The 27,151-nt window shown below is 45.8% G+C and overlaps 1 protein-coding gene across 4 annotated transcripts; it reads right to left on the bottom strand.

The window, feature by feature from the left end:
- Positions 1–904: 904 nt before the first annotated feature.
- RGL3 (ral guanine nucleotide dissociation stimulator like 3) lies at positions 905–26,591 on the bottom strand. 4 transcript variants are annotated; one of them, XM_020791694.3, is made up of 17 exons: positions 26,479–26,591; positions 22,707–22,811; positions 21,768–21,985; positions 20,911–21,146; positions 19,830–19,966; positions 19,164–19,379; positions 17,682–17,785; positions 16,730–16,814; positions 12,168–12,260; positions 10,874–10,951; positions 9,390–9,422; positions 9,096–9,217; positions 8,507–8,596; positions 5,950–6,094; positions 3,377–3,526; positions 2,170–2,284; positions 905–2,044 (listed from the first exon to the last, which is right to left on the bottom strand). In XM_020791694.3, exons 1-17 carry the CDS (start codon positions 26,500–26,502, stop codon positions 1,476–1,478), a joined length of 2,520 nt encoding a protein of 839 aa, XP_020647353.3. In that variant the 5' UTR covers positions 26,503–26,591; the 3' UTR covers positions 905–1,475. The 4 variants fall into 4 exon arrangements, with proteins under 4 accessions (XP_020647353.3, XP_020647354.3, XP_020647355.3 ...); XM_020791695.3 differs by having other exon boundaries at positions 19,830–19,963; XM_020791696.3 differs by having other exon boundaries at positions 21,768–21,982.
- Between the last annotated feature and the right edge of the window lie 560 nt (positions 26,592–27,151).

Raw genomic sequence — 27,151 nt, 5'->3', positions numbered from 1 at the left:
AATAACTTATCCCATTGACGCTTTTGTAAAGCACTTCTGTTCTTGGAAGATTTAGGGCTTGCCTTCATCCTTGGTTGTGTCTTCATTGCTGTTCTGATCCCCTAAAACAGTGGTGTCGAACTGTGGCCCTTCTTGGCCTTCAACTCCCAGAAATCCTGACCAGCAGAGGTGGTGGTGAAGGCTTCTGGAAGTTGAAGTCCAAGAACATCTGGAGGGCCACAGTTTGACACCACTGCCCTAAAATATGCTACCATGTATGACTTTGCCTTATTTCCTGATATAAGTAGTAACCGCAAGTGACTAGGTAGGTTTGCAGCATAAGAGATGTCACATTGATACAGTTGTCTGTAGGCTTATCTGTAATTTCTTTCTTGCCCAGTAATCCAGAGGCGAAAGGCTTCCAGATACAGACATGGCCAACTGCAGAGAAGAGAAGTCGCCTCTTTCAACTACATCTTCAGGAATCTCACAGCCATGCTAGCTGACAATTCCTGGGAGCTGTAGTTCAGAATGATGATTATGACGAGTATGATGACTATGATATTTCTCTCTCTGATGAGACATTTCCAGATGAGATATCATAATTCCCCCAGTTTCTCTGCTTCAAATGCCCGGACCCATTTTCTATGGGGCCACGGATGGCCATCTTCTATCTGTAACCCTCCCATGTCCCTCCCATGTTTACCCACACAGCCCATTTTCCCATTATTTTTCTTACACATGCAGTGCTTCTTGGGAGGGAAAAGATGGAATATTTGCAGAATGCCTTTTGGTTGGTAGTGCAAGGAGTTCTCCCGCTGAAAGGATCTTGTGTTTTTCCCACAATGTCTCTGAATCCCAATGTGGAGGACGCGCTAGCACAATTTAAATTATTCATCCTAATTAACTTTTTAAAAACAACTGCTTCACAATAAATTCCTTTATTGATGGGCATATCTAAACTTGGAGTCTATTTCCCAGCTATGCTTCCTTTTCGCTGATTGATAGACTCAACAATAAACATCCATCCAGTTCTAGAAAGTCTACTGTGCCCATTTCTCCTTGTCCACACTACTGAATTCTGAAGGCTGAGACGATGAGCATTGCCTTCCTCTGTGGCCAGCGATTTGGCTCACCCACTCGGACGCCTAAAAAAGGGCATGGATGTTCCGCAGGTCCTCTGATCTTGCCTTACAGAATGCCTTTAATGGAATATCTGGGAGATAACATGTTGCCTTCTGGACCAGAGGGCCTCTAGGACACCCAGGTGAAAGTGACTAGCATGTAGGTATGAAATACCAAAAATGGAAAATCCCTACTAAATACCAAAAATGAGAAAGCTCCTGGAGTTGAGGAAGTTCTCGCCTTTGCTCTCTGTTCTTCAACCTAGTAGTACAGAAAGGGAGAGCAACCAGAGAGGTTCGTTCAGCCCTAAGGATCCACTTCTGGGCTGCCTTGGGAAATGGTGTTTGGACCACTCGCCCACCTCGAAAACCTCAAGGCGCTGAAAAGGGATGGGCAGCACAGGGGTTGGGGGAGGCCCCTAGGGAATAGCCGGGGTTTGCCCGGGACACCGAAGAAGAGGTCTGTGGGCTCTGCAAGGGAGAAGGCAGAACAGTCTCAGGTGGGCCAGGCCTGAAGGGTCCCAGGGTCAGCGAGTGCTGAGGAAGAGGCAGGGACAAGGAGAAAGGAGGAGACTCCGGAAGGCACCTTGGTGGCTGAATTCCTGGAAACCATGGAGAAGAAGCTGGAGATGGAGGAGGTGTCAGGAGATACGGCCTGAGCTGTGGCGGCACAGCAGGAGATGGTGGGCCAAGATGAACTGGGCTGGGAGGTGCCGAGTGTGGGCTGTGACCAGAAAGTGTGGGGTGCAAAGTGGCAGCAGGAGTTCTGGTGCCAAAGTCCTTGAATGTGAGGGGACTGTGGGGAGCTGTTTTGCCACCAAGCTGTGTAGTGCCCAGACTTCGGGGTACAGTGGCTTCCTCCTTGAGGCTCAGGAGGAAGTCGTGAGGACCAGCGGGATTCATAGCGTAGAAAGCGTTGGCACCTTCAGGAATCAGCAGCTCTTGTGGCAAGAGAGAGAGAGAGAGAGAGAGAATAAGAAAAAAAGAGAATGGGAGGGATACAGCTGGCAATACCATTGTCCCTCCTCCCCATTGGTGCCCTCACCTATGGATTTCTTTTTCTCACCTTGACCATCCCCCAAAACCTGTAGGAGTCGGTAGTTGCATGGGGAGTCCCCTTCCAGGTTGTGCTTCTGCAAGGCACGCTGCACTACAGCTGTGGTCTTGTCTTGGCTGGTGATCTGTAGGGAAAACCCACCCACTTCTGGGTCACAGCAGCTGGAGCCCAACAGTGTGGCAACACAGTGTAAAACTCATTCAGAGGACAACGTAAAACTGCACACCAAATGGCAGTCAAGTCCAATGTTGACATAATAACAATCTTGCATGCAGTAACGCTGAGTATCAGTGGGAGGGGGCTTCGCCACCTAAGGTGATTGTCCTTTGCCACTAGCCTATTAGTAAAGTTCTTTTTCCCACCTCTGCCATTTCAGGCAAGCCCATGCCCCTCTTCCTGTTTTGCTCACTTCTATTGTTTTTGCTGTGGATAGCCCTCTCTTTTCCCTCTGGACTCCAACCATGCAACTGGCATGCATGGACCTCTCATCCACATGGCAGACTCCGTATTTTTCTCTTTTATTCCTCTGAATGTAACTGCAGATCATAATTGTAAGTAAAGGTACTTTCTTCCTACTTAAAATGCTTCTAGAGTGACTTTTTTATTATATAAAGTGCTAGTCACAATGAAAGTGAATGCAGTGCTAAGATGTGGTCTATTCTCTCACATTTCCCTGATGATTTTTAAAAAATCTCATATTCTGCTAACTATATAAGAAATAAACATAATTCCCCAAGAGCCAAAAGGTTTCCAATGCTTTGCTTCTTTTTTACTAATACTGCCTTGACTCTACCAAGCTGTTCAACAAAAGTATGCTACATGTATGTTGCAGAAGGGCAGCAACATAAAATCTACTCTGGGAACCTCTGGAATTGTAAGGGCTACCCCAGAGCTTTCTTTTGCCCCTGATTTTCTTCTACACCAATTATCTTTGTGAACCCCTCTTCAGTTTAGACTTTCCTGTTGAAATAACATCTGGAATATTTCCGTGGCCCATCACAATAACTTGTTTTCCCACATAATCTCACCACTACCAAACAATCTTGGTTACCTGCCTTATTCAGGCTGACTACTTAATTCTACGCACATCCTAGGTTCATAAGGAACTCTTTCGGCTACATTCACACTTGATAAAATAGTCCAAATATGTTATCTCTAAATTGGCATCTGATGTTCTGTGTGTCCCACAGCTTGCACTCCCTCCTGTTCAACTCACCACAATGCTACGATAAAGATTGCCATTGTCATGCTCATTATCCATACTGACACGAACGATACGAGATTCTGTCCCTCTTTGCTTAGAGATAGGAGAAGCTGGAGGCAGTTCCAATGGAGAAGAGGTTCTTGGCTGAGATACAGGGAAATTCTGGGCAAAGGAAGAAAAAAAGGCGCCAGTGTAGGACAGATCATTATATATTCTGGTATGCTTATCTTGAGGAATACCTAGTATCTTGCAGCGGATAATGGACTGACTCAGATCTGGGCTTGCATTCTTGTTTGGACATGGAAGCTTACTGGGGGCAGGATGGCATTTGTAAAACCATTCCTTAAATGTCTCACTTACCTTGACAGCCCAGTTAGGGTCATTATTAGTCTCTGATTTGACAGCACATGAAACAAAACGTGTGTATTTAATTGTTTTAAATTCGCAGCATACCATACCTGGCTTACACCAACACCTGAGGTATCTCTACAGACACACACGGTGAGGTGTACAAATGTCGGTGGAGCCACTGGAGAAACGTACTAGATTTTTGAGACCTTTGCTGGAACCTCCAAGCAGCCTGAATCTAAAGCAGATGTCAAAGTCCAGTCCAGGGAGGGGCAGCAGAATCAGGCAGCAAAGATCATGCTATGAACTGTTATTTTAAAATGACCAAAATAATGCTTCTAGAGAGTATACAAGTGGCTTCTTGTCCCTTTTCAGCTGAGTGGCAGAGGGTCCAAGAGGACTGGAATCCTCTTCAACTCGTGCCTGAACATGGCCATTTCCGATATTGGATACATGTCCTCCATTTTGTGCAGAGGACGAATTCCTTGCTTTGGACAGACAGAAGAGTACTGCTGGCAGGAGAGTGAGGCCATATATCAGACTAGAAGAACTGATATTGCTGTTATTAGACATTGTTCCCTCTGTATGTTTGTGTGTCTACACACCCACTTACCAAAGAAGGATAAAGCAGGCTCGGATGATGTAGGCTCTTCACCACAAAAAGTCTCTCTTGTTCTTATGAACCACCAAGTAGCTTCTAACTTAACAGCAACCCTATGGACTAATAATAGCCCTGCTGAGGTCTTGCAGCTCTAGGGCTGTCATCTCCTTTATGGGCACTGGAGGAGGCTCTTGAGAGTCCCCTGGACTGCAAGGAGAACAAACCTATCCATTCTAAAGGAAATCAAGCCTGAGTGCTCACTGGAAGGACAGATCCTGAAGCTGAGGCTCCAGTACTTTGGCCATCTCATGAGAAGACTCCCTGGGAAAGACCTTGATGTTGGGAAAGTGTGAAGGCAAGAGGAGAAGGGGACGACAGAGGATGAGGTGGTTGGACAGTGTCATCCAAGCGACCAACATGAATTTGGCCCAGCTCCAGGAGGCAGTGGAAGACAGGAGGGCCTGGCGTGCTCTGGTCCATGGGGTCACACAGAGTCGGACACAACTAATTGACTAAACAACAACTGAGTCAACGCATCTCACGTTATGACCTCTTTTCCTACTACTTTCCGCTTTTTATATCATTGTATTTTTTCCAGTAAGCCTTGTTGTTTCATAATATGCCCAAAGTATGACAGTTTCAGTCCCATTGTTTTAGCTTCTAGTGAGAATTTAGGTTTGGCAACAAGTTTGTGTCACAATAGCCAGATTTGTCTTTAAAGCTGTATAAGACTCATTATTTTTCCTGCAACACCTTCAGCATGGCTTCCTCCCTGAAAGTCAAGAGGATTACATAAGATGTAAGAAAAGCAAGAGCTATTTTCCCCCAAGACCTTGCTAGGCTCATAATCAGTTGACCCATTCTAAGAAAAGACCAATATCTTTGGCTGGAGAGGATGGCTGGCAAGCAAACATACACCACTTGAAATGGAGCCTTCTCTAATCTGGACGTAGCCATGAGAGCTCTCCCTGACTACGGCTCTGCAAATCACTGGGTTCTCATAAGGGTAAGCCAGGTTGTGGCTTGATAAATTCTAGCCTGTTGCTGTGACTGAAACCATCCCCAGGAACAAACTACAGTTTATTAGCCAACCACAACCACAGTTAGAAGCACTGCTCTGTTGCTGACTTATGGATTTTAGCCTATTTAAGTCATAGCTTCTTATCATGTCTGAACTTGTATTTCAGGTTTATTGTTTAGTTTATCATTGTGCTTTTTAGGCAACAGCATCCAGACAATCGAACTCCTTCCCAAGAAAGGTTTAGCTCGCTCAGACCCTTCCATTAATGTTTTCCAGATGCTACGTCAAACCTGTTTGATTTTAGACAGTATTTGGTTTCTACGAAATTTTTCTGTCATACAGCAGAATGCTAATTCTTGCCTGGTTATGTTTTAGATTGTTATGCTCTTGCACTTGCGCGGCATTTGTTGTATAACTGTGGCTAAAATCCTGTTGGTGTAACTTCATCTGCGGAAAGCTGATGACATCCCATTGGCAGCAATTTTTGGTAATGAAAGTTACACCAACAGAATTTCAGCCCACATGTCTCTAAACTAGAAGCTAGTTTGAAGGGGGCTCACCAGAGCCAAAAAGATGGGACAAAAATCATTTTATGAATCAAAATACAGACATTACCTTGACAGTGGGAGATCCCCAAGTTGGGGAACAAGGGGCATTGGATCCATCCTCAGAGTTAAGGCTGTTGCAGGAGCCCAGTGGTGAAATTCCAGATCTATCAGGGCCTGAAGGAGCACCAGAAGAGTCTGAGCCCAGGAGAAGTCTGCAAAGAAGGATGAGGAGATGGGTCATGACAGGTGCGTTGATATCTGTTGAAGGAGACACATAAGTCTCCTTCTGTCTCCCCTCCTTCCACTGTTAGACATGAGGCTGATACCCAGCAAAACGTCCTGCTCAGAATCCCTTATTCCTCCTCTTTTTCAGTCATTGCTGCTTCCTCTATGCTGGCAGCACAAATCACTCTTTAATGACCAAGCCGTTTGATGGAGGCATAAACAAGGCTGACCTGAACCAGTGGACAGAACGTGGGTTTTGGACTCGAGACAACCGCTCTGGTAACATCTGGCATCTGCAGTGTGCTCACCATGTAGCCTGGGGCATGTCCCTTCCTCTCTGATTCAGTTCCCTACACTCTCAAGGATGGAAGTGGGATGTTTCAGGACAGCTGGCTGGACAGCTCTGTGAGGGCACAGTTACAGTACTGAAATACATTGGGGTGTGGGATCAGGATTTTTGAAGTCTGTTTAAAGTCACATGGTAGTCACACGGTTTGGAGGCGACTACCTGCCATAGCGGGGACGTGGTGGCGCTGCGGGCTAAACCACAGAAGCCTGTGCTGCAGGGTCAAAAGACCAAGCAGTTGTAAGATCGAATCCACGTGATGGAGTGAGCTCCCGTCGCTTGTCCCAGCTCCCGCCAACCCAGCGGTTCGAAAGCATGTAAATGCGAGTAGATCAATAGGAACCACTTTGGTGGGAAGGTAACAGCGTTCCGTGTCTAAGTCGCACTGGCCACGTGACAACGGAAACTGTCTTTGGACAAACGCTGGCTCCATGGCTTGGAAACAGGGATGAGCACCGCCCCCTAGAGTCGAACACAAAAATTGTCAAGGGGAACCTTTACCTTTACCTTTACCTGCCATAGCAGTGTTTTCCAATCACAGAGTCCTGACCCCCAAAGGGGTCACAAAGTGTTTTCCGGGGGGGCACGTGCCACCTTATATGTGTTGTAGCCCTTGTCAAATAATTTCTTCCTTGACCTTTCAGAGCAAGATATTAGCACGTTATCTGTATGGATGAGAAACAGGCCCTCTAGGGGAAGGAAGAAGCTTCTACTTTCTGAGAAGTACAGTACTTTGTTTACCCTATTAAAAGTGTGTTTCTATGCAAATGTGGCAGGGGATGTTGCAGGGGACTGGGCTATTATAAAAGAGGGTCATGACTTGAAAAAGGTCAAGAGCCACGGTTCTAGAGAAGGGGTGATCCCTGGATAGACAAAATTCTCAGCTCAGAGCTTCAGGGGCAGAAGGTAAGAGCTGTTGGCAGGCCCAGAGCGTGGAGAGCTTCCTTTCTGGGGGTCTGCAAATCCCTGAACCCCACAACCTGCATAGCCAAAGTTGGTGCTGTGAAGGAGTTGAAGCAATGTGGGATATGTAGTCAGAGAAATGTAAGATGGAGTCAGTCAGGTTCTGTGTGAAGATGATTTGAGAGACATTGGAATGTCTTTTTCTAAGTGCTATGAGAGTGTTTTTCTTAAAACTGAAGGTCAGACAAAGAGGCCAGTGAAAGACTCAACATTCCAAGCTAATTGGAGAAGAGATAAAACACCTGGATCTTCATGGGAATTGAAGGTGGAGGAAAATGTTACAGCCCCTTGAGGCTAATTGGTTAACAGCCATGAAGTGTCAAGAAGAAAGGAGGAGCTAAGAGAATGTAGAAAAATGGACAATGGGTTATGTGGAAGAGGTTCGATTCTATGATGATGGGAGAGAAAAAGATGGTTTGAGCACGTGGCTTGAAGGATAGAAAATTTGAAGAGAAAGAAGGAGGTGGGGCTAGCCCAGCTTAGTAGTATTTTTTTATTTTAATTGGGATTCATTATTTTATTTAACTGTAATAATCTTTGAGTATGTTCTTTATGCTAAAGCTTGAGCAATATAAACTGATTCTGTGAAACTCTATTATTCTAATAAAAAGTAATTATAAAAATTCTTACAAAAGGACTGGTCTCTTGAACAGCAGGGTCTGGCTAAATCCAGGGAGTGGAGAGGGCCACAAACTAGCTATCTTTAAGAGTCCTACCTAACTGAGCTGTTGTGAATTCTAAGGAATCACAAAGCCCATGTGTCTGTACCTGCAAAGTACTAGGTAAAGGTAAAGTGTTCTTTTAAGGTCAGACTTGTTCAAGGGGCTTACGCTATGCACTGCTAAGGTCTTGGGACTTGCCTCAGCACAAAGGTGGTAGGTAAGTGGCCTGTCGAACTCTCTGACTGAGTGCTAAGCGCTCCTTAAGGAGGCCTGAGCACCACAGGTGTTGGCTGGCAGATTCTGGGAGTTCAAGTCCAAACATGTGACTTTTCCAAGTTTCAGACAGGCCAGAGAAAAGACGTGGTGAAGAAGGGAGACTGGTAAGAATTTCCTACACCCCAGCCTCTGGAACTGGAGGGCTGACTTACGAGCTGAAGCGCTTGGTCAGGCTACGATGCAGCTTTGGAGAGTTAGGACATGAGTCGGCTGTCGGTTCAATCACCCGTGAGATCCGGTAACTGCAGGGAAAGAGTGGAGAGACTCTCCGTATCTGTAGCCATTCATTTCTCCACCACAGATAGACACTTCAACGATGCTAGGCTTAAGGGCACCAGACCCTCGTGGAGCTCAAAATCGGTGTTAACAAAAAAGCAATGACAAAGCATAAACAGTTGATTAACCTCCTGGCATGCCTTCCCAGGCCACCAGTGGAGCCGCCACGCCAGGAGAGAAGATCGGCCAGGTTGTTTCCCCATCATCAATGACAGCAGCCTCAGTGAGACCAAGATCCACTTTTCTCAGACCATTTTCTGGATACAAATAGCAGCACATTATTTATTTGTTTATTTAAAAAAAATATGTGTGTAACTAAAACTGTGCTGCTCGAATGTACTTGCACACTTCTTTAGTGTGTTCCATCTGTCTCTGTTGGCACCTCTTCTCCTCCCACCCCACTGACCTACAAAATCATACAAGGCAATCATCACCTCTCCCTCCCTCCCTCTTTCCCTCCTTTACCTTTGTTCCTCAGATAACTGCTGATGCTGGTGGAAGGCATCACGGAAGGATGGGTTTAGAGAAAGGTTGTATCCCTGACATGATTCTTGCAGGTGGTGGATGCAAGACAGGATAGCTGCTTCCTACAGAACAGACAAACCAGGAGTGTGGGCAGTGGAGTCACCATCTTAGCCATTACACCACCTCTACTACCCAGTCTCTGGTTCCTTTCCCTTGCCAATGTTGGGCAGAGAACTGAGAGATACGGAGCTCCCACCCACCTTCAGTCTGCCAACGGCTCAAGCTCAGTCTTACCTTGCGCCTCTTCTCAAAGTTAATGAGGTTGCCCTGCAGGATTGGAAAAACACCCAAACCCAAAACAGATAGTAAGTGACACGTGAAGACACAATACAAACTCAGCTGCAGCTCCGTTCAAGCCATGCCACCTGCCTGCCCATCGCTGAAGAGCCCACATTGGGAGATGGAACTTCCCCTCTGTTCAAAGCGAGCCCTTCCATCCTCCAGAGGCAGGCAGAGGGAAGGCAAACCCTCTGAGGCAGCACCTTGGAGGTGACAGAGAGCAGTCCAAAAAGAGGTGTAAAATGAAGTGAGGCTCTGAAAGGACCACTCCGAGTTGGGAAGACAAGCTCCTTTCTAGCTCTTTAAACACAGAAGACTATGTGATGGCATAAGGATTCATGGAGGGGAACAAGGAAGCAGCACCCCCAAGCAACGATCACATTCAGACATTGCCTGGGCCATGACAGAGCCAGTCAGCTGATCTGCTCCAGAAGCCCCACTAGATTACTTCTGACGCCCATGAAGACGTGTCCGGTGGACAGGGCTGGGCTGGCCGTTCACCAGAGGGAGTGTGGGATCAGGTGGTGGTGAAGGATCATGTGTGGGGCTTGGGCACAGGGTAGAGGAAGAAGAGGAAGAGAAGGCTAGCAGCAGCAGGTTCATGTCCCACAGTGGCTTTGCCCCAAACAACCACAAGGCGGGCAAACAGCCACCTGTACCCCAAAGGAGACCAGGCAAGTGGCAGCTATTCAAAGCAACCCTCTACCGCTGTTGCTGCCGCCACCCTTTTCCTCCTCCCTCTCATTCCCATGTTTTTGCACCACCTTGGGGGAGTAAAGGCTGTAAGGAGTGGAGGAAGGGGCAGCGCTTCTCTTCTAGCGTCAGGGGAGGGAAAAGCTTTTTGCCAGCATTGCTCATGGACCAGAGAGCATCATATCGGAAGTTGGCTGTTTGGTGTGAATCAGAGGAGGGCAACTTGTGGCCTTCCAGATTGTACCAGACTTTACTTCCTATCAGCCTTCAGTGATAAAGAAAATGGTGAGGAGTAATAGAAGTGGACATCCAGCAACACCTGGAAGTCTGCAAATGGCCTATGAAGATGATCATGGGCTGGATGGGCAAGAGGTTTGGCTCAGAGCTTTAGAAAGTTACTGTTTTGGACTAAGACTCCACGAAACCTCCAAACTGGGCAATTCTGGAGGGTTGAAGAACATGGAATAAGTTCTCCAAGCTCTTGTCTGGCTCAGGAAAGGCAGCTTTGTAAATTCAGACGGGTTTTCTGGCAGGGCCACCAAACATTGGCCCAAATCCTGTTGCCAGTTTAGGCCTGTATATAGTAAACTGCAGAGGTCATGAGGGCAAATTGCCAACTCATTGACAAGGTGCTGGTATCCTTTCTGGTCATGCACCCTGCTGTGCCATCGCATATTTGCCCATAGGCCTTCAGAACGACGGATGTTCCAACTTCCCTCTTGGCTTTTCTTCCCACAGATACTCACCTCCAGAAAATCTGGCAGTGCTGTATCCAGCATGATCAGATCTGTCAAAAAGGTGCCAAGATAAGGGATGGTGGGAGCCTGAAACAAAACACAATTGGATCTGGAGACATGAAAAGATTGTTTCTGGACTACCTCTCCCAGAAACCAACCACCACTGGCCTTCCTGGGATTGTAGTCCAAAAAAAGGAACTTCTCACATTTCTGCATTAGCTCAGCCTGCCATTTGATTGCCCAATATCCCATTCCGACTAGAATTCCAGTGTCATTCAGAGATCCTTCATTAGCACGATCGTGACCATTTTATACATGTGGTCCTCAAGGGGGAAAGAAGATGCTGCGGCCTCCACTGTTTGGTTGTGAGGTTTCCCCTCACTAGCCATGACATTGCAAAGAAGTGCAAAAGATGTGTGGGAGTATGGAAGAAAATAAAGCAGCGAAAAGTTCTCTGCGAAAGCTGCTATATTAATTAGCAAATGTATGTTTTATCAGATTACATGTAAAAAATTATAAAATCTTGCTAACACTGAGAAAGGAGAGGTGAATGTTGGCAGCTGCAAAACCTTTGCCAAATTTAGCATTGCTAAATATTAAAAGGAACCTTTGTAATGTCAGTTCTTCTTTTGTGAAGTCCTGATTTCAGGGCCAACTCCAGTTCCTCTGAAATAAGGGTGCAATTTAGGGACAAGACCTAATATTATGACCAAGCTAAAGAGGCCAGTGGCAGTGACAGGTACTAAATTAATAACACTGAAACTTGGCTGGTATAGAGACACCTGAAGGCCGGAATCCTATTATATTCACTGATCTGGGAGTAAGCCCCACTGAACCGAATGGCACGAATAGCTAAGTAGACCTGTACCTGATAGTACTCCCTCACAGTGGTAAAGAATTTTTTTTTAGTTTCCACAGTTTGGGGTCTGTATCACTTGTTTATCACCTCAGTTTCTAAGTTGGTGGACAGTGATTTTGGGCATTTTCTCTCACTTTTCTTCAGAGAATTACAGTCATCTTTGATGGCCCAGTGTGTGTAGAATTTGAAATGTTTTAAGTAGTATCTTCTTCACAGTTCCCCATGTTTGGGACACTTGGAGAAAGGATGAACTATATTAACGTCTGGATCAAAGGTAACTCTTTGGTGAGAATTTAATTTTTCACAAGCTAATATGGCTGGGAGGAGCTTGAACTTCCTTTTCTTGTCTCCAAACGTATGGAAAATATTTTATTTTATCTCCCTTTCAAGTCTGAAGAAGAAACCATACCTGGCTGCAGCCAGGAAGAAAGGAAAGATTCTCACCACTGGCCTGCTCTGAGGTCTGAGCAGCAGAGATGACCCAGCTGGCATTTGAGGGCTGCTTTGTCCATCGCAAGAACTCTCGGTCCCTCCTTCCTATAAACGAGAAGCCGACAGGTGAGAAGGGAAAGTGAACTCCTTGATCAAAACGCTTTGAAACTGCGCCCAATGAGCAGACACTTGCCCTCCATGACAGGGTTTCTCTAAGAATCTCATAGGAAGGAAGAATCTCAGGAAGTGAATTGCTGCAAGACGGTGACATGTGAAGCTGTGTCTGGAACAATGGTGATTCACACTGAAAGGAGAAAGCCCCTGCTCTGGCTTCAGGTGAGGCAACTTGATGCCCTGCCTGTTATAACTCCTGATTTTGTCTAGTACAAAAGTGCTTCAATGGCCCTCAGCTCCACCTCGCTGATGCTGTTTTCATTCACACAAATGAGAAGAAATCCTTAATGTGGGGGGTTCCCTGGGATTTCACTAAGGAGACTAGAAGACTCCAGGGAAGACAGGGCTCATATTCTAAAGAGGCTGAGCTAATATGATGTGAATTGAGTCAATAAAAGAAGCCACAGCCTTCGGTTTGCAAGACCTGATCCGTGCTATAACAAGACAATCTTTTGGGAGTTTTAGAAAGGGTAGCCACGTTAAGTCTGTGCAAGCATATCGGGCAAAATTTAAAGAAAAAGAAACAAAACAAGACCAAAACATGTGGCACCTTATAGACTATTACATTTTAATGTAATCTTTTGTGGACACTTGTTTGGCAAAGTAACTAAATCAGGCTGCTCGAGTTATGTATCTACAGCAATGGTTCCCAGATGTTCTTGGACTACAACTCCCACAAATCCTGGTCAGCACAGCTGGCGGAGAAGATTTCTGACCGTTTTAGTCCAAGAACAGCTGGGGACCCAAGGTTGGGCACCACTGCTCTAGAGTAACATGTACTTTAGCCCTCAGTGGCCCTGTTCTCACTAGTGGTGAGGATCACATGATGAAATATTCCCTCATGAAATAAAAAAAAATGTTCACACATTGAAAACTAGTCTGACCAGGAGGAGACTGATCCAGAGACAGTTTTCCATTCATGTTTCTTTTTTGTATCCATTATTTGGAGAGGCATTCAATGATATTTGCTTCCACATTTGATGTGATAGAGCCCAGACTGAGTTTCTCATGGAGAACTGGTTCTAAGTCAAATGTAGGATTACAAAGGCTAGTTCAAAGGAATTCCTTTAAAAGGTTCTCAGTATTGAACAACTCATGGAGGCGGAGGAGATTTATAAGTAAATGATTTAGTAATGTTTTTAAATACAGAGATAAGATAAAATAGAGAATAACTACTGTAGACACAAACTGAATATTTGGAAAGGCACTAATTCTACAGAAACTAAAAATGGAGCTTTTCAGTATTCTAAAATATTGCCCTGCTTCAAGTATTCCGTTCCTGGTTTGCTAATTACAGTATCATTTTCTGGAAAGGAGCAACTGAGGATAAATTAATCTATCCACCTTCACCTTCTGTTAGTTTCTCACGCATCCAGCTGTAACACTGTTCCATCCAATTTCCATCTCAATCTGTGATCAGCTTTTTTAATGTACTGTACATAATGCACATTTATGTTCACACTCATCATTCTCTAATATATGCATTCTGTATGCAGTTTTCTGAAATACAAGCATTTTTGCACGCAACCTTCCCAATATACATATTTTTCTACACAATTTTGGAGCCAAGAACTGAATGGCAAAATACAGAATGAACATTTTTTAAAAAAAGATCCAGTCTGCATAGGAACGACAAAGCTGCAGGACTCAATGATATCTGAATTGAGCAAATGAAACCTTTTGGACAAAACCCAATGGAAGGGCTCCTTCAGTTCTTTAATGACTGCTGGATGAGAAAACAAAAATTCCAAAAATATGATGGAAGACAAGAGTAAACACTGTACTGAAACCAGGCAAAGAAGTGTCAGACCCCAAAAGCTACAAGCCATAGTCTCCTGACTATGTCACTTACACAAAGTGTTGGTACAAATCATATTAAACCATCTAGCCCCTAAAATTTAACCTCGTATAATTCCAGAACAGGCAGACTTTAGATCTGGCAAGAGCTGTATGGCTCAAATCTTAAATCTTACGCAGCCTATAGACCACTGGTTCTTAACCTTGGGTTACTCAGGAGTTTTGGACTGCAACTCCCAGAAGCCTTCACCACCAGCTGTCCTGACTGGGGCTTCTGGGAGTTGCAGTTCAAAAGCATCCGAGTAACAAAGGTTAAGAACCACTGCTATAGAAGATGGTTTTGAAAGACATGAAATAACTGGAGCAGCACTTGTTGACCTTACAGCGGGATACTGTACTTTCCACCCTCACTTGCTGCTCAAAAAACTCTACTTAGTAACTAAAGATTATAGACTAACAGAAACAGCCGCCATTCTATTTCAAAACCAAAGATTCTTTGCTGAATTTCAAGGGAGGCACCGTTGCTGGAGAAATCAAAGGTACAGCCTCCCACAGGGTAGCATCCTGGCACTATTACTTTTTAACATTTACACAAATGATCAACCAGCATTTCCATAATCCAGGAATTTAATCTATGCTGACGATCTGGCATTGACAGTCTAGTAGGAGGAAACCTTTGAGGCCATTGAGCACCCACTAACCTCTGCATTAGGAGATGTTTCTTTATATAATAAAAACAGCCAGCCTGCAACAACCTTTTGAAAACATACTTCTGCACTTTCCCCTTAAAGAACAGAGAAGCAGAGAGGAAGCTCTCTGGATCAAGGGTGCATCTTTGGTGAGAATTCAGCTGGGAAGGCAAGGTTTTGGAACATGACTCTACCTCAAAGTAGTTGGGCATCACTCTGAATCAAACACTGACCTGCCAAAACCATTGCCTAAACACCAAATAGAAAGTTGTTTCCATAAATAACATACTTAGGAACCTGGCTGGGCCAGATTGGGAGTCACACCCACAAACAATGAGAACAAATTTGACCCTGTGCTACTCCACAGAATATGCTAGTCCCATATAGTATAAATCAGCACATGTCAAACAAGTGGATGTAGCTCTTAATGAATCATGCAGGATTATTACTGGCTGCTTGAAACCTTACCCCCCCCCCCAATTGAAAATGTCTATTAATTGCCTGGCATTACCCTCCAGAAATACATCAATAGGTTCTAGCAAATAATGAGCGAAATAAGACAATACAGCACCAAACTCATCCACTTCATGGGCATCCACTTCATGGACAGGACAGCTAAAACTGAAGAAAAGTTTTCTGCACACCTCTCAAGCTCTAAATATTAAACCAGAAGATATTAAACCTGTGGAGAACAAAACACTGCACATTGCCAAACAGATGAATGATGAAGAGTGTCCCCAACAGGACAAGACTCTAGCTGGACAATCTGTCCAGCAGCTTAATAAACTTCAAAGCAAAGTAAGAAGATCAAAATATAATCCAGTCAAATGAGACTACTTGGATACAGGACAAATTTTCTGTGACTGTGGAGAAATTCAATCGTTGCACTATTATATGCATAAAATTTATGTCCCATGTGTACAAAAGAAGATCTAGCAAATGGTTGAGATAATGTGGTTGAAGTAGCACATTTCTGGTCCAAAATAGTCTATTCATCTTAATATTTTAATTGGTTTTCATTTTACCTATATTTCATATATATCTATAATTTTAAATTGTGCAATGCTCAGAAAGAAAGAAAGAAAGAAAGAAAGAAAGAAAGAAAGAAAGAAAGAAAGAAAGAAAGAAAGAAAGAAAGAAAGAAAGAAAGAAAGAAAGAAAGAAAGAGTTAACTGTTCCATCTTCTCACATTTGAAACAGGCAACTGATGCTTAGTGTCACTGAATGAACCAGGATGTTAAAGTATCTTCAAATTGGAAACTGACATTAAATTTCCCTTCTCCATTTCAGATGCAACTTTTAACAGTGGTTCAGTTAAACTGGGATGCAAGTACCAAGAAATGGAAGTGGTGAGGAAAATGATAAGGAAGGGGTTACTTCATCTTGTCCTTTGTTTCTGGCAGTTAAGCTATGATTTAGTAAACCCGGAACTGAGCAAATGCACTGGGCAGTTATTTTCACCTAAATAGCTTGGTAGTAATAAAATTAGAAGTCACTGAACCAATTCAAGGCGTTCTCAGCAACAAGTACATGAAACTCTGTTGCTGCCTGGCAACCTTGGTGGCCCTCTTCTCTCCATCACGGCTCACCCAGCAACTCGAGTTCTTTTCACCCACAGCCCGGCCTGCTCTCCATCACGGTCCGCTGTTGGTGTGAAGAACTTTTGGCCTTTTGTGTATTTGGGAGAACATGGACCACAGTTCCTTACCACCAGCCATGCCCACCAGGGCTTCTGGAAGTTGAACTCTAGAGGGACCAAGGCCTCTTGATAAGGCACACTAAACATTTCTGCGGGAGCACAACCTCTAATGTCTTTCTGGTCAAAACCCCATTGGATACAAACCTCATCTACTTACATCTACGTGCCCACCCCCACCCCTGTTCTTGGCCCCTCTCAGAAGAAGGTTTTGCTACCTGCATCAGGATTTCCCGGCAGTTCAAGTAATTATTATCTTCAGAAAAGATCTGTGAGAGCTTTCGAAAAGTGCTCCGAGACTCCCTGTGGGAAAATCAGGGTTTTATCAGTGATTCTGCTGAGTCATTTTTACAACCTACAGTTCATTGTCTCCTCAGAAGTGTTCGGATCACTTTAAATTGTAGAGCACACTGTTATCATCGCCTTTTTTCTCCTACGGCCAGCGCTCCAGGTTTTTACAATTGTTTTTACAACCCTGGCAAGTTCGTTCAAAAAAGAAAAGGAAAGAAATGTGCCCACGGAGTTTCACATTTTAAATTCACTCTAAGCACAGCACTGTTATGACTACTGGCACAAAATGGAGTTTGATTCTGCTTCCAGTTGCACACTATTTGGTTGCAGAAACTGGATACAGTATATGTTTGAAAAATAAACATCAACCTAAACAGAGTGTCTGTAACCATGTACACACTTGCCTTGCCGTCCTGACTCTAAAATGCTTTTTTTAAAAGAATGAAAATTTGAAAAAGAAACAAAAGGGTGCTGCAGCTACCAGGAGGAGATCCAGTGGGCCTTACTTGACATCAAGCCTATTTGCTATGGCTTCTATCACTTGCCACCCTCTGGATATTCACCTGCCTTTCCCCTAATCATCAGCCTCACATTGCAGCTCTAATAGCATCATAGGGCTTCCTTTATGGAGCTGCCTGACACAGAGTCAGGCCAAAGGGTCAGTCCGATCAAAACTGGGAGAAGTTCAAGGTGGGAAAATAGTCTCTGATGGACCTCTTCCCCTGAGCTGTCTGGGGAAGATCCTGAAATCTGTCACTCACCCAAAATAACAGTGAGAGTACTATAGCAGCCAGTATTAAACAAGAAGCTCAACATGGGACGGTGCAGCATCTTCCACCCAGCCATTGCCCTGGTTATTCTCATCCCCCTAAATCTTACCTGTTGACAGCAGCCCAGGTCCGCTTAAGACGATAGATGGAGTTGGATTGTAAAGCAGAGAGGATGGCATGCAATGAGGAGAAATTTCGTAGGGCCCGGCAGTGCTGGTGTAGAGGAAGGGCAGCATTTCGTATTTGGGTAGAAAAGATACAAAATGTTTCAATAAACAAGGAGGATTATAAACAAGATTTAAATGCCCTTTGGGGAAAGGCATTTGGAGGAAAGGCATTTTGCTTTGCTTAATTGGTAGATGAGTTGACTAAACTCTTTTAACTAGTGGATGAAAACCAAAGGGAAAACATGCTGATTTTGTAAGCGATTTTAGTTCTGGTGGTTTAACTTTAATCCAAAGGGAAGGGGAAGATTAAAATTACGTTACAATATCTTCTATGTAAAACAATAGCTTCTATTTAATGACGTTTTCTTACACTTATTCAGCATTCACCCTCTTGATTCAAGAAATTCTTAGCATCCTACAATAAATACACACTCCAAATGCTTCTGCTTTTTAAAATAGCAGCCAATATTAAAATCCATGATTCTATGCCATATTTTAGAATGAAAAATAGAACTGCAAATGGACATTCATATAACGAATTTTAACTTTCAATTTTAACTTTAATTTTAACACATTCATTCATCGTCTTAAGAAAGTTACTCTAGGTCATCTCTATTCTAGCTTTTATTTCATGGCTATAATATGACTGTTCATTCAGCCACATTCCAAGATAGAGATATTTGTCAACAAGCTCCACGTTTTCATTTTGAATTTTTAACTGCATTTGATGAGCTGCTTGATTTTACAGATTACCATGAACTTGGTATTCTTAACATTCATTTTTAGACCATGTTCATTTGTTTTACTTTGGGCTGTCCAAACTGGCCATTTTGTTCTGTAATTTTTTAAAAAATTAAACAAAATGATTCAATGCATCAGCGATAATCTAGCAGGCATTAAAAATTTTCATTTCCCCTGACCCTCTGCAGAAGATCAGGGGAAGTGTTCAATTTCCTATATTCTGAAACAATTCCTAAGCTACTTCAGAATACCAGAAATAGACAGCAGAAGAAGCTATGAAATTCTAGCGTAATTTGTTCCAAGCAACTACACTTGCTGGGAATGGACTAAACCAGAGCCCTCCAATCCATACCAAAATAGTAGAACCCCTGACAATAGTTCAAAAAGGTGTGGGTTGGCCGTGGGGGGGGGGAGAGCAGACTGAACCATCAGTGCACCTAACAGCAGGACCAATGCCCGAGTGGATTTCCTCATTATTGAAATGCAAAAATAGGTGATACCTTTATAGACTACTAACAAATTATCATACAATACACAAGCTTTCATGGATTAAAATACCACTTCACCAGGTTTGTACCAGTGTGAAGAACTTATATATATATTTTCCAGGACATAATCATCATCCTGACCCTTGAGGGTCTTACCTGCCTTGCCTTATCTCAAAAGGGAGAGTACTGCTCTACCTGGGCAACGCTGATCCATTTCTCTAGCAAGTGTGCACGTTGGGGAGTACGCAAGGTCAGGTCTCCAAGCACAGATGTGATGACACAGCTGGTGACTGCATTGAACTGGGCCACAGTGGCACGGACAGTGGGAGCCATGTGTTGATTCTCCTTCTTGTCCCTATGGGACCAGACACAACCCGTGCAATGAAAGGGTCTCACCGCTCTGAAAAGATCCTGGGGAAGGAGATGGAAAAGGGAGGGAGAGGGAGAACGCTAGCCCAACGCCACCTTGTAAAGATGGGCATCAAGACTTTTGAGACACTGAAGATCCGGTCTCTGCATCAGACAAAGTTCACAACCTGGCACCCTCCCATTGTACTGGCTGACAGATCCCATCACCCCCAACCAAAATGAGTAAGAGTGACAGATGCTATCGTCCAATACATCTGGGGAGGGCACCAATGGGAAGATGCTCTGCTGTAAAACATGACACACTCCTTGTTTACTTTAAACAGACTAACATTTGCTTTCAGACATAGACCCCTGGCTTCATTCACCCACCATTCCAATACTCTGGCCTGTTGCATCTCAACCCCTTAATCTGGGAACACAGTCCAGGAATCCCTCCATGCAACAACCGGTTTGTGTGTCTTCCCAGCCTGTGGCCCTCCAGATCTTACTTACTGCATCCATCAGGGTCAGCTGCTCAGCCACTTCATCCAAAGGGAAGGACAACAAGACTGGCATCTCCTTGCTCTCCCCTGCTTCAGCTACCTCTCTTGACGCCTGTGCCATGTCCATCCCCGGAGATTCTCCTCCTGCTAGGCAACAAGCAAAGATTATTTTGAATAAGTGCAGTAAGACAAGACAAGAGGGCGGCCAGACAAGACTATGGCTAGAATTACCCATCTTTAAGCTTTACTCCTCGGGACCTGCAACATTCAGTGGAATAAACGGTCCCAGTGGGACAGGCAACTTTTGGAGAGCTCCTCTTCTCTGGCTGGGGAGACCAAACTCCATCAAAAACAGAACTTGTATCAGAATTTGCAGCCTGTGGCCGTGACCTTCTACTCTTGCTGTTTTTAATCCAGTGTGTGACCAGAACAGTCTTCCCAATATAGAAGGAAAAAAAAAAGATGTGGAAGAGGCAATAGTTGTGATAACAAGTCAACAGGCCAACCAAAGTATGCAAAGTCTATGCTGGATCAGATCTCCTCCTAGAGCATTCTTCTGTTCCCACAGGGGTTGAATAGATGCCTTTGGAAAGCCCACCAGTAGGATAAGGATGCCATTGTATCCCACTACTTATCTTTCCCAAGACCTGGTACGCAGGGGCAAGTTGCCTACAATATGTAGCCATGACAACTAGAAGCCATTGGTAGGCTTATCCCCTGTATTAGGCATATGCAACATACAACCTTCCTAATGTGGTTCAACACCAACTCCCCTATCCCACCATCCCTATCAGGCACAGACAAGGGCAAAGGATTATGGGAGCTGAAGTACAACACAGCTAAAGAGCCACAGTTGCCCTCCCCCCCCAGCTCACCTCTGCTTCATACATACTAAACTTGCCTTTTCTCCTCTTCCTCATGGGCAGGAGCAAACCAAGGCAAATATCCTGGATACACATACCATGGGGAGAAGGCTTCCAGTTCCGTACAGCTAGGAAGTAAAACATGTCCAGCCAGCCACCTGGCTGGGCCTGGACCACAGCAGAGACTGCAGGTCGTGTTGGGCGGTCAAGGCCCTTGGGTGTTCCTACCATTGGCCGCAGCTGATGATGCCTTTCTCCTTTCTTCTTCTTCTTCTTCTTCCTCCTCCTCCTTTTGTTTGTCGCCTTGCAGCAGCCTTCCTGCCAGGGCACATGCTGGGGAGTCAGGAGCAGACTGGTGCAGGAAGTGCAAGACTTTTTGCAGGTTGTGGTGCTCCGGGGGCTCCCAAAAATCCTCAGGGTGATGCTGCAGCCACAGTTCCAATACCTGTAGGACTGCCCTGCAGCTGGAAGAGATAGGCAGTCAACTTCCTTGGCCCGTCCCACTTCCCGAGCTTCACCCGGGGCTTTGCTTCTTCTGAATGGGCCGCCTCCTGGCCCTTCTCAGTCTCCAGAGCACATCTCCTTAACAACCGCAGCACATCATGCTGCCCTTCCCACTTCAAACTTCACTACATAGGATGTGTTACAGTTATCCAGCCAGGACGTAACTCAGGCATGGGTCATCGTGGCCTAATCAGACCCTCTCCAGAAATGAGCACAGCTGGCACACGAGCAGTAATTGTGCGAAGACACTCCTGGCCACTGCCCAAAGCTTGGGCATCCAGGCTCAGAGATGAATCCAGGAGCACCCCCAAGCTGCACACCTGTGTTTTCAGAGGGAGTGCAACCCCATTCAGCACAGGCTGCATCCCTGTTCCCTAATCTGCCTTTTGACTGACCATGCATAAGATGTAAAAAGAGAGAGAGAGAGAGAGAGAGAGAGAGAGAGAGAGAGAGACAGAGAGATCATTCCCCCATCCACACCCTTTCCTCCTTGGCATCTATTTACTTGCTGAATACTCAACTGGATGGAAAGGCCGGTGCCCGTTGGCAGGAGAACACCCACCCCAACCCCAGTGCCTCACTTGTTTGGTCCCAGTGGCAGCAGCAGCTCCAACACCTGCGCAGATGTGGCGAAGGCCTGGTAGGTGGCCAAGAAGCTGGGTACGTAGTCCAGGTCTCCTTCAGCCTTGGCGGCCACGAGCCACTTCACCAGCCTGGGAAGGGTGGCCGCCCTCAGCACACGCCTCTTGCAAGTGCGGTACTGGACAAAAGGGCAGTCAGGGAGGCTGGAGTCCTCCTGCTGAGAAAGAGGTACGTAAAGGTGGTCACGGTGGAGCAACAGGTGGAGTATCCCACATGCAGGTGAACAGAGCCTGGTAAAAGTGACTGTTCTGGACTACAGTACTGTGGTTCCCAGATGGCAAGGCATGGGGCATACTGGGAGTGGGAGTCCAAAAATGACCTCTCTCAAACTCTGCAGATGACCTGAAGGAATGCAGAGACAATACGCCATGGACTCAGTCCAAAAGAAGACAGATAGTTTACAGTCTAAACATGACACGTAGTATGGGTGCAGCTTCTGTTCACTGCAGTGAGACTTGTGCTTGGTTGTTAAAATCTGATTTATAGAACCAAACACAACGTCTTCAGGGAACATCTGGTTTTCTTTAATTTGGCTTTGATAAATTTGGGATGCTTTCATCCAGGGTAGGGAATCTACAGCCCTCCCACTGTTGTTCAATGCCGCCCCACCACCCCTACCATCTCAGACCAATCGGCATGTTTATTGTGCCTCTGGGAGCCTCCAAGAAAGACATCTATTCCCCCGAATAATGTCCTTCTCATTTTAAAAGATGCAACAACATATATTGAGGTTTCCAATACTTCCTTTTCATGCCCAAACATGGCTCAGAAATAAGCTTCCAGAATGTCAGCCCCCCCCCCCCCGATCAGATCTAAAAACCTCTTTAGTACGCAGGAAGAGATCGCCAATTTATGCCATGTCTAAGGATGGCACATACCAGGTGGCAAGGTCTGTTGGCCACAGCCTCTGCCTTCACTCGCTCAAGGATGATGCTGTAGATGGCCCCGTCTTCTACCTCTTCACCCCACTGTTGTAGGGGTGTCTGAAGAGAGGCAGAGAGGAAAACAGGAAAGACAAGAGATCACGGTTTGCAGTTTGCTTGAATGCATTGCATACTCTTGAATCACCAAGTCAGTTCATGTTGGAAGAGAATTGTTTTATTAACATCAGCCATTTGGAGTATCTCGTACTGAAAGGTGGTTACAAATATTTTAGAGAAGAAATGAACACCTGGGAATCCGTTTGAAGTTAAGAAAGAAGGGTAAAAATGTTGCCAAGTTAACAAGTAAAGGCCACATAAGAAGTCTAGCCTCTCTTCTCGCGGCAAGGGGGCAAAATGGGTGTAAAGAAGCAGAATGAATAACCAAATAGCACTGGATAGTTCCTTCCCCCCAAAATGCCCTTTTTTGCTCGGCTGGGTGTGGATCACTCTTAATGAAGAAAGTCTAGCAGTAGGATTTCAGTCCATCCCAATCTGGAAGGAAACCAACATGATCTTCCTCTCTCTAACTAACAAGCGGGCCAGAATATTAATTATTATCCTTCTAATTTTGCACTTCTCCAAATGTGGCAGTGCTGCACTCAAAGGCAGCACTCCAGATGGCTCAAAAAACATGAAATGTTAGGAAAAAAATCTTATTTTAGGATAAAATATTATTAGAAATATCTGCTTTGCAACAAAATACGCTTGTGAAGAACTTTGGTGAGGCTTACTCTCTCCTATGTGTATGTGTGTGTGTGCACGTGTGTGCGCGCATATGTGTGCGGGCACACAGGCATGAGCAGAAGATATGTGCACATGCATGCACGCAGGAGTTAGCAGAAGATAGTCTGGGGCAGAGTTTTTGATAACCAAAGGTTTAAGGGGAAAAAGTCAAACCACAAGAGAACAAAAAGCCTGCTGCCGCTCACATTAGGCTAACTGTTTATATCTCAACCTCATTTTCTCATTTGTAGAACTGGAATACTGATCATTTGGTTTTGAGCAGGTTTCCCTTCGGTGCTGTAGGCCAGTTTTAATGGCCGAGCCATACTAAACCGAATTCATACACCTACAAGGTTGCTATTTGGGGGGCTTTGCTTCTGTGCTTTAAATAACAAATAGCAAACAAAGCAGCAGCCCAACACAACAGAACTAAACAGGAGCTAGTTTTAAAAAAAGGGGAGAGGGTTCTTAAAGCTCACTATAATTTTTGCTAGTTGGACCTGAGCAGTAAGAAATAAGCATGTTCAGTGGAGCTGAGTCTCAGACCTGTGCACAGGCCTGTTGTCAAGCCTCATAAACTTGTGAAAATTATTATTATGGTACGCTTGTGTTGGATTTCTGTGTTTTATGACCAAGGCTGTAACTCAAGCATTAGCTCTTTGGATTGCAAAATAACAGGTGGCAGGACATCAGTGTATCCTGGGTGCCCTGTTCTGAGTTCTCTTTGAGAGGGTGGCTGTCCTGATGAATTCCTTGCACCTCAGGGCTTATATCTTATATCTCTTATATCAGACAAACCTTCCCCTGTACATTTTTTTTCTTTTGTGACTACCATGCTGGTATGCAGAGGCACAAGAGGAAGAGGCAACCCAAGAACTGCTCCTATTGTTGCCAATACATGGGACAACTCTTTGGTTTTGTTGAAGGAAATGCCGCACAGTTGCTTCCTTCCTCCCTCTAAGTAAAATATGGACACACAATAAGATCTAAGAGTTTCACCTGCTGTGACACAAGTTAAGTTCCCTTCCAGCCCAGGAAGGGCGGACATCCGGAGACCAAGAGAAGTGGGGTACCAAACTAGCCCCGAGGAGAAGAATTCTGCCAGCTTGGCTTCTGCACCCCCATCCATCCACTTGTTCCTGCGACCTTCCTTGATGTTCTTGGCTGAGCAGAGCCACCCAACCGGTCTAGCAAGAGTGGAAATGTAACACCACCACCAGCAGCACCACTATCCACACACTGCCCTGTACCTGGCACCAGGCTGGAGGCAAAGTTGACCCCCCTCCCTCTCTCTCTCTTTGTGTGTGTGAGAGAGACTGAGACTGAGACAGAGACAGACAGACAGAGAGAGAGAGAGAGAGAGAGAGAGAGAGAGAGAGAGAGAACATTCCTTAACAACCTTGGACCAAAAGTTAAAAGCTGTGTCTTTTGTCATCAATGTTTTTTCCTAAATACCGTGGCACTGTATCAACTGAAAACACTTTTATCACTCACTGACAGGCTCGTAACAAGAAAATAGAAATGAACACAAAGAAATTACGTAATGATTGCTCCATCTTGGTGGACAAAATGAATGGGTTCCACACATATCATGACGCCACAATACAGCACTAAAATTGCATGTACATACTAAAATTGGTGATGGAGTTGCACTACAACTCTGTTCTCAAAGATTAGGAATCAATTTATACCTAGCTGGCCTTTTCCCATGAATGAATGGAGTGAAGGATTGAATCCTAAGAGTTATATTTCCCTGTCTGTGAACAAAATACTGTACCTTAAATAGTTAGAAGAAGCTGAAAGTAAGAGAATAGAAACTCAGTCACTCTCTTTAGTAAACCACACACACACACACACACACACACACACACACACACTTCCTTATAACCTACACTGCCTCTCTTTTCAAAGTACATGGCATCCAATGGGTGGACTGGGCAATCAACTCCAGCCAGCAGGACCAATAGTGAGGGATGCTGGGAACTGCAGTGGAGCCACATCACATCAGGAGGGCCCCCAACTGCTCCTGGTTGTTCTTCATTATGCAGTACAGAGAAGCAGCCTTCCTGCCTCCCTCTTTCTCTGAACACAGGCTTCTCCATCCAGGTCTTTCCCTGTGCTTTGCATGAGAGGCAGGGATACAGAGAGGCTGTCCGTTTTGTTTTGTTTTGTTTTTGCTCAGAGCCTTATACAGTATATCAATCCCATAAAGAAGCCCCAGTGGGTTCAACAGAACATATCCACTCCTATACAGGAGGAGCATCGCCTTGTCTCCTTGTGGGCTTCCTTCTCAGGAAATCCCTCTTCAGTCTCTCCTTTAGGGTCCATGAACATATACAGTGTACTCTGCCTTTCCCCCAACCAGCCACCCGTCTAGCCCTGGCAATGGGTTGCAATAACTCAACTGTCACGGCTGGAGCCTTGCCTGGGCACAAGGGGGTCATTCCTTGTAAGTAACTCCAACCTTCCCACCCTGGCACTTCCCAGGCAAGGCTGATCCTCGTGGTTTGGACACACACACACACATACCCATCCTTCTCAGCCAGGAGTTCAAGGCTCACTTAAGACTTCACAAAGGAGGAGGTGGGCTTTCCGGGTACCGCAGCTGGTATTCAGGGTGGTCCCCCCTGACCCTCCAGCCCTACTGAGCATCTGCAGCCACTGCCTCCAGATATGACCTACTCTCTTGCCCATCCCGTCCAGTCAGGAGGACTCTTGACTGGACATGATGGGAGTTGTAGTCGGACACATCTGAACAGCCCCAGGTTGGCTGGGAAAGGCTGGATTAAAGCGCGGGAAGAGAGCGAACCACCTTTTTGAATACGATCGGAGGCCGAAAGGAAGGAAAGAAGGAAGCAGTAGCGGAGAGATTCGGCACATCCAGCTTCGAGATGGGGGGGGAGGGGAAGAGGGAGCTCTACCTGTTGGAATCTCCCAGCCTGCCTGCCCACCTGCCTGCCCCGTCTCCTCCCGCCGCCGCCCCCCCCCGCCCAGGCCCCCCTACCATTGCAAGCTCCGTTTTGCCCATCCTCAGCTCCCCTCCGTCGCAGCCTCGGCCCGTTCTTTGTGGAATAAAGCGGGCGCCGAGAGGTGGGAGGGAGGGAGGGAGGGAGGGAGAGGGGGCGGCGGGGGGGAGGGGGGAGTGGAAGAAGGCAGGCAGGAAGGCGGGGCCGAGTCCGCCTGCCCTGCCTGGTGGGAACTTGCGCGCCCGCGCCGGAGCGGGAAGGTTCAGCTTGCGCGGGGGCGCAGACTTGGGAGACCCGCCCGAGTTTGGGGTGGTGGGGCGAAGAGTCTCTTTCGCGCTGCTCCGGGACAGATAGATTGGTTCTCTGTGACCGTGCCCCCCTCCTCGTTCAGGAAGGACTCTCGGGGGCAAGGGGGTGGGGATGGGGGTCCTGCCCTCGGTGCCAACCTGGGGTTGCATTTCAGGCACACGCAAAGACGGGCGTCGGTAGCCTGGCTTCCTGGTGTGTGGGGGGGGGGCTCACGGACCGAGCAAGGGGCACCTTGCTCTGCTCGTCGTCCGGCTCAAAGCCCTCAACCGGAATCCCACTCACCTCCTACGGGTTCAGTCAGAGCCAATGGGTCTCCTCCCTCCCACGGGGCCAGCGCGGTCGGAGGAGCAGCAAGCAAGCCAGGCACTTAGGTTGGGGCCCTTGGCCCTCAGGCATTTCCTC

This window comes from Pogona vitticeps, chromosome 2 (genome assembly GCF_051106095.1).
Source record: "Pogona vitticeps strain Pit_001003342236 chromosome 2, PviZW2.1, whole genome shotgun sequence".
NCBI classification, from domain to species: Eukaryota; Metazoa; Chordata; class Lepidosauria; order Squamata; family Agamidae; genus Pogona; species Pogona vitticeps.
This window is presented reverse-complemented; position numbering and strand designations above follow the sequence as displayed.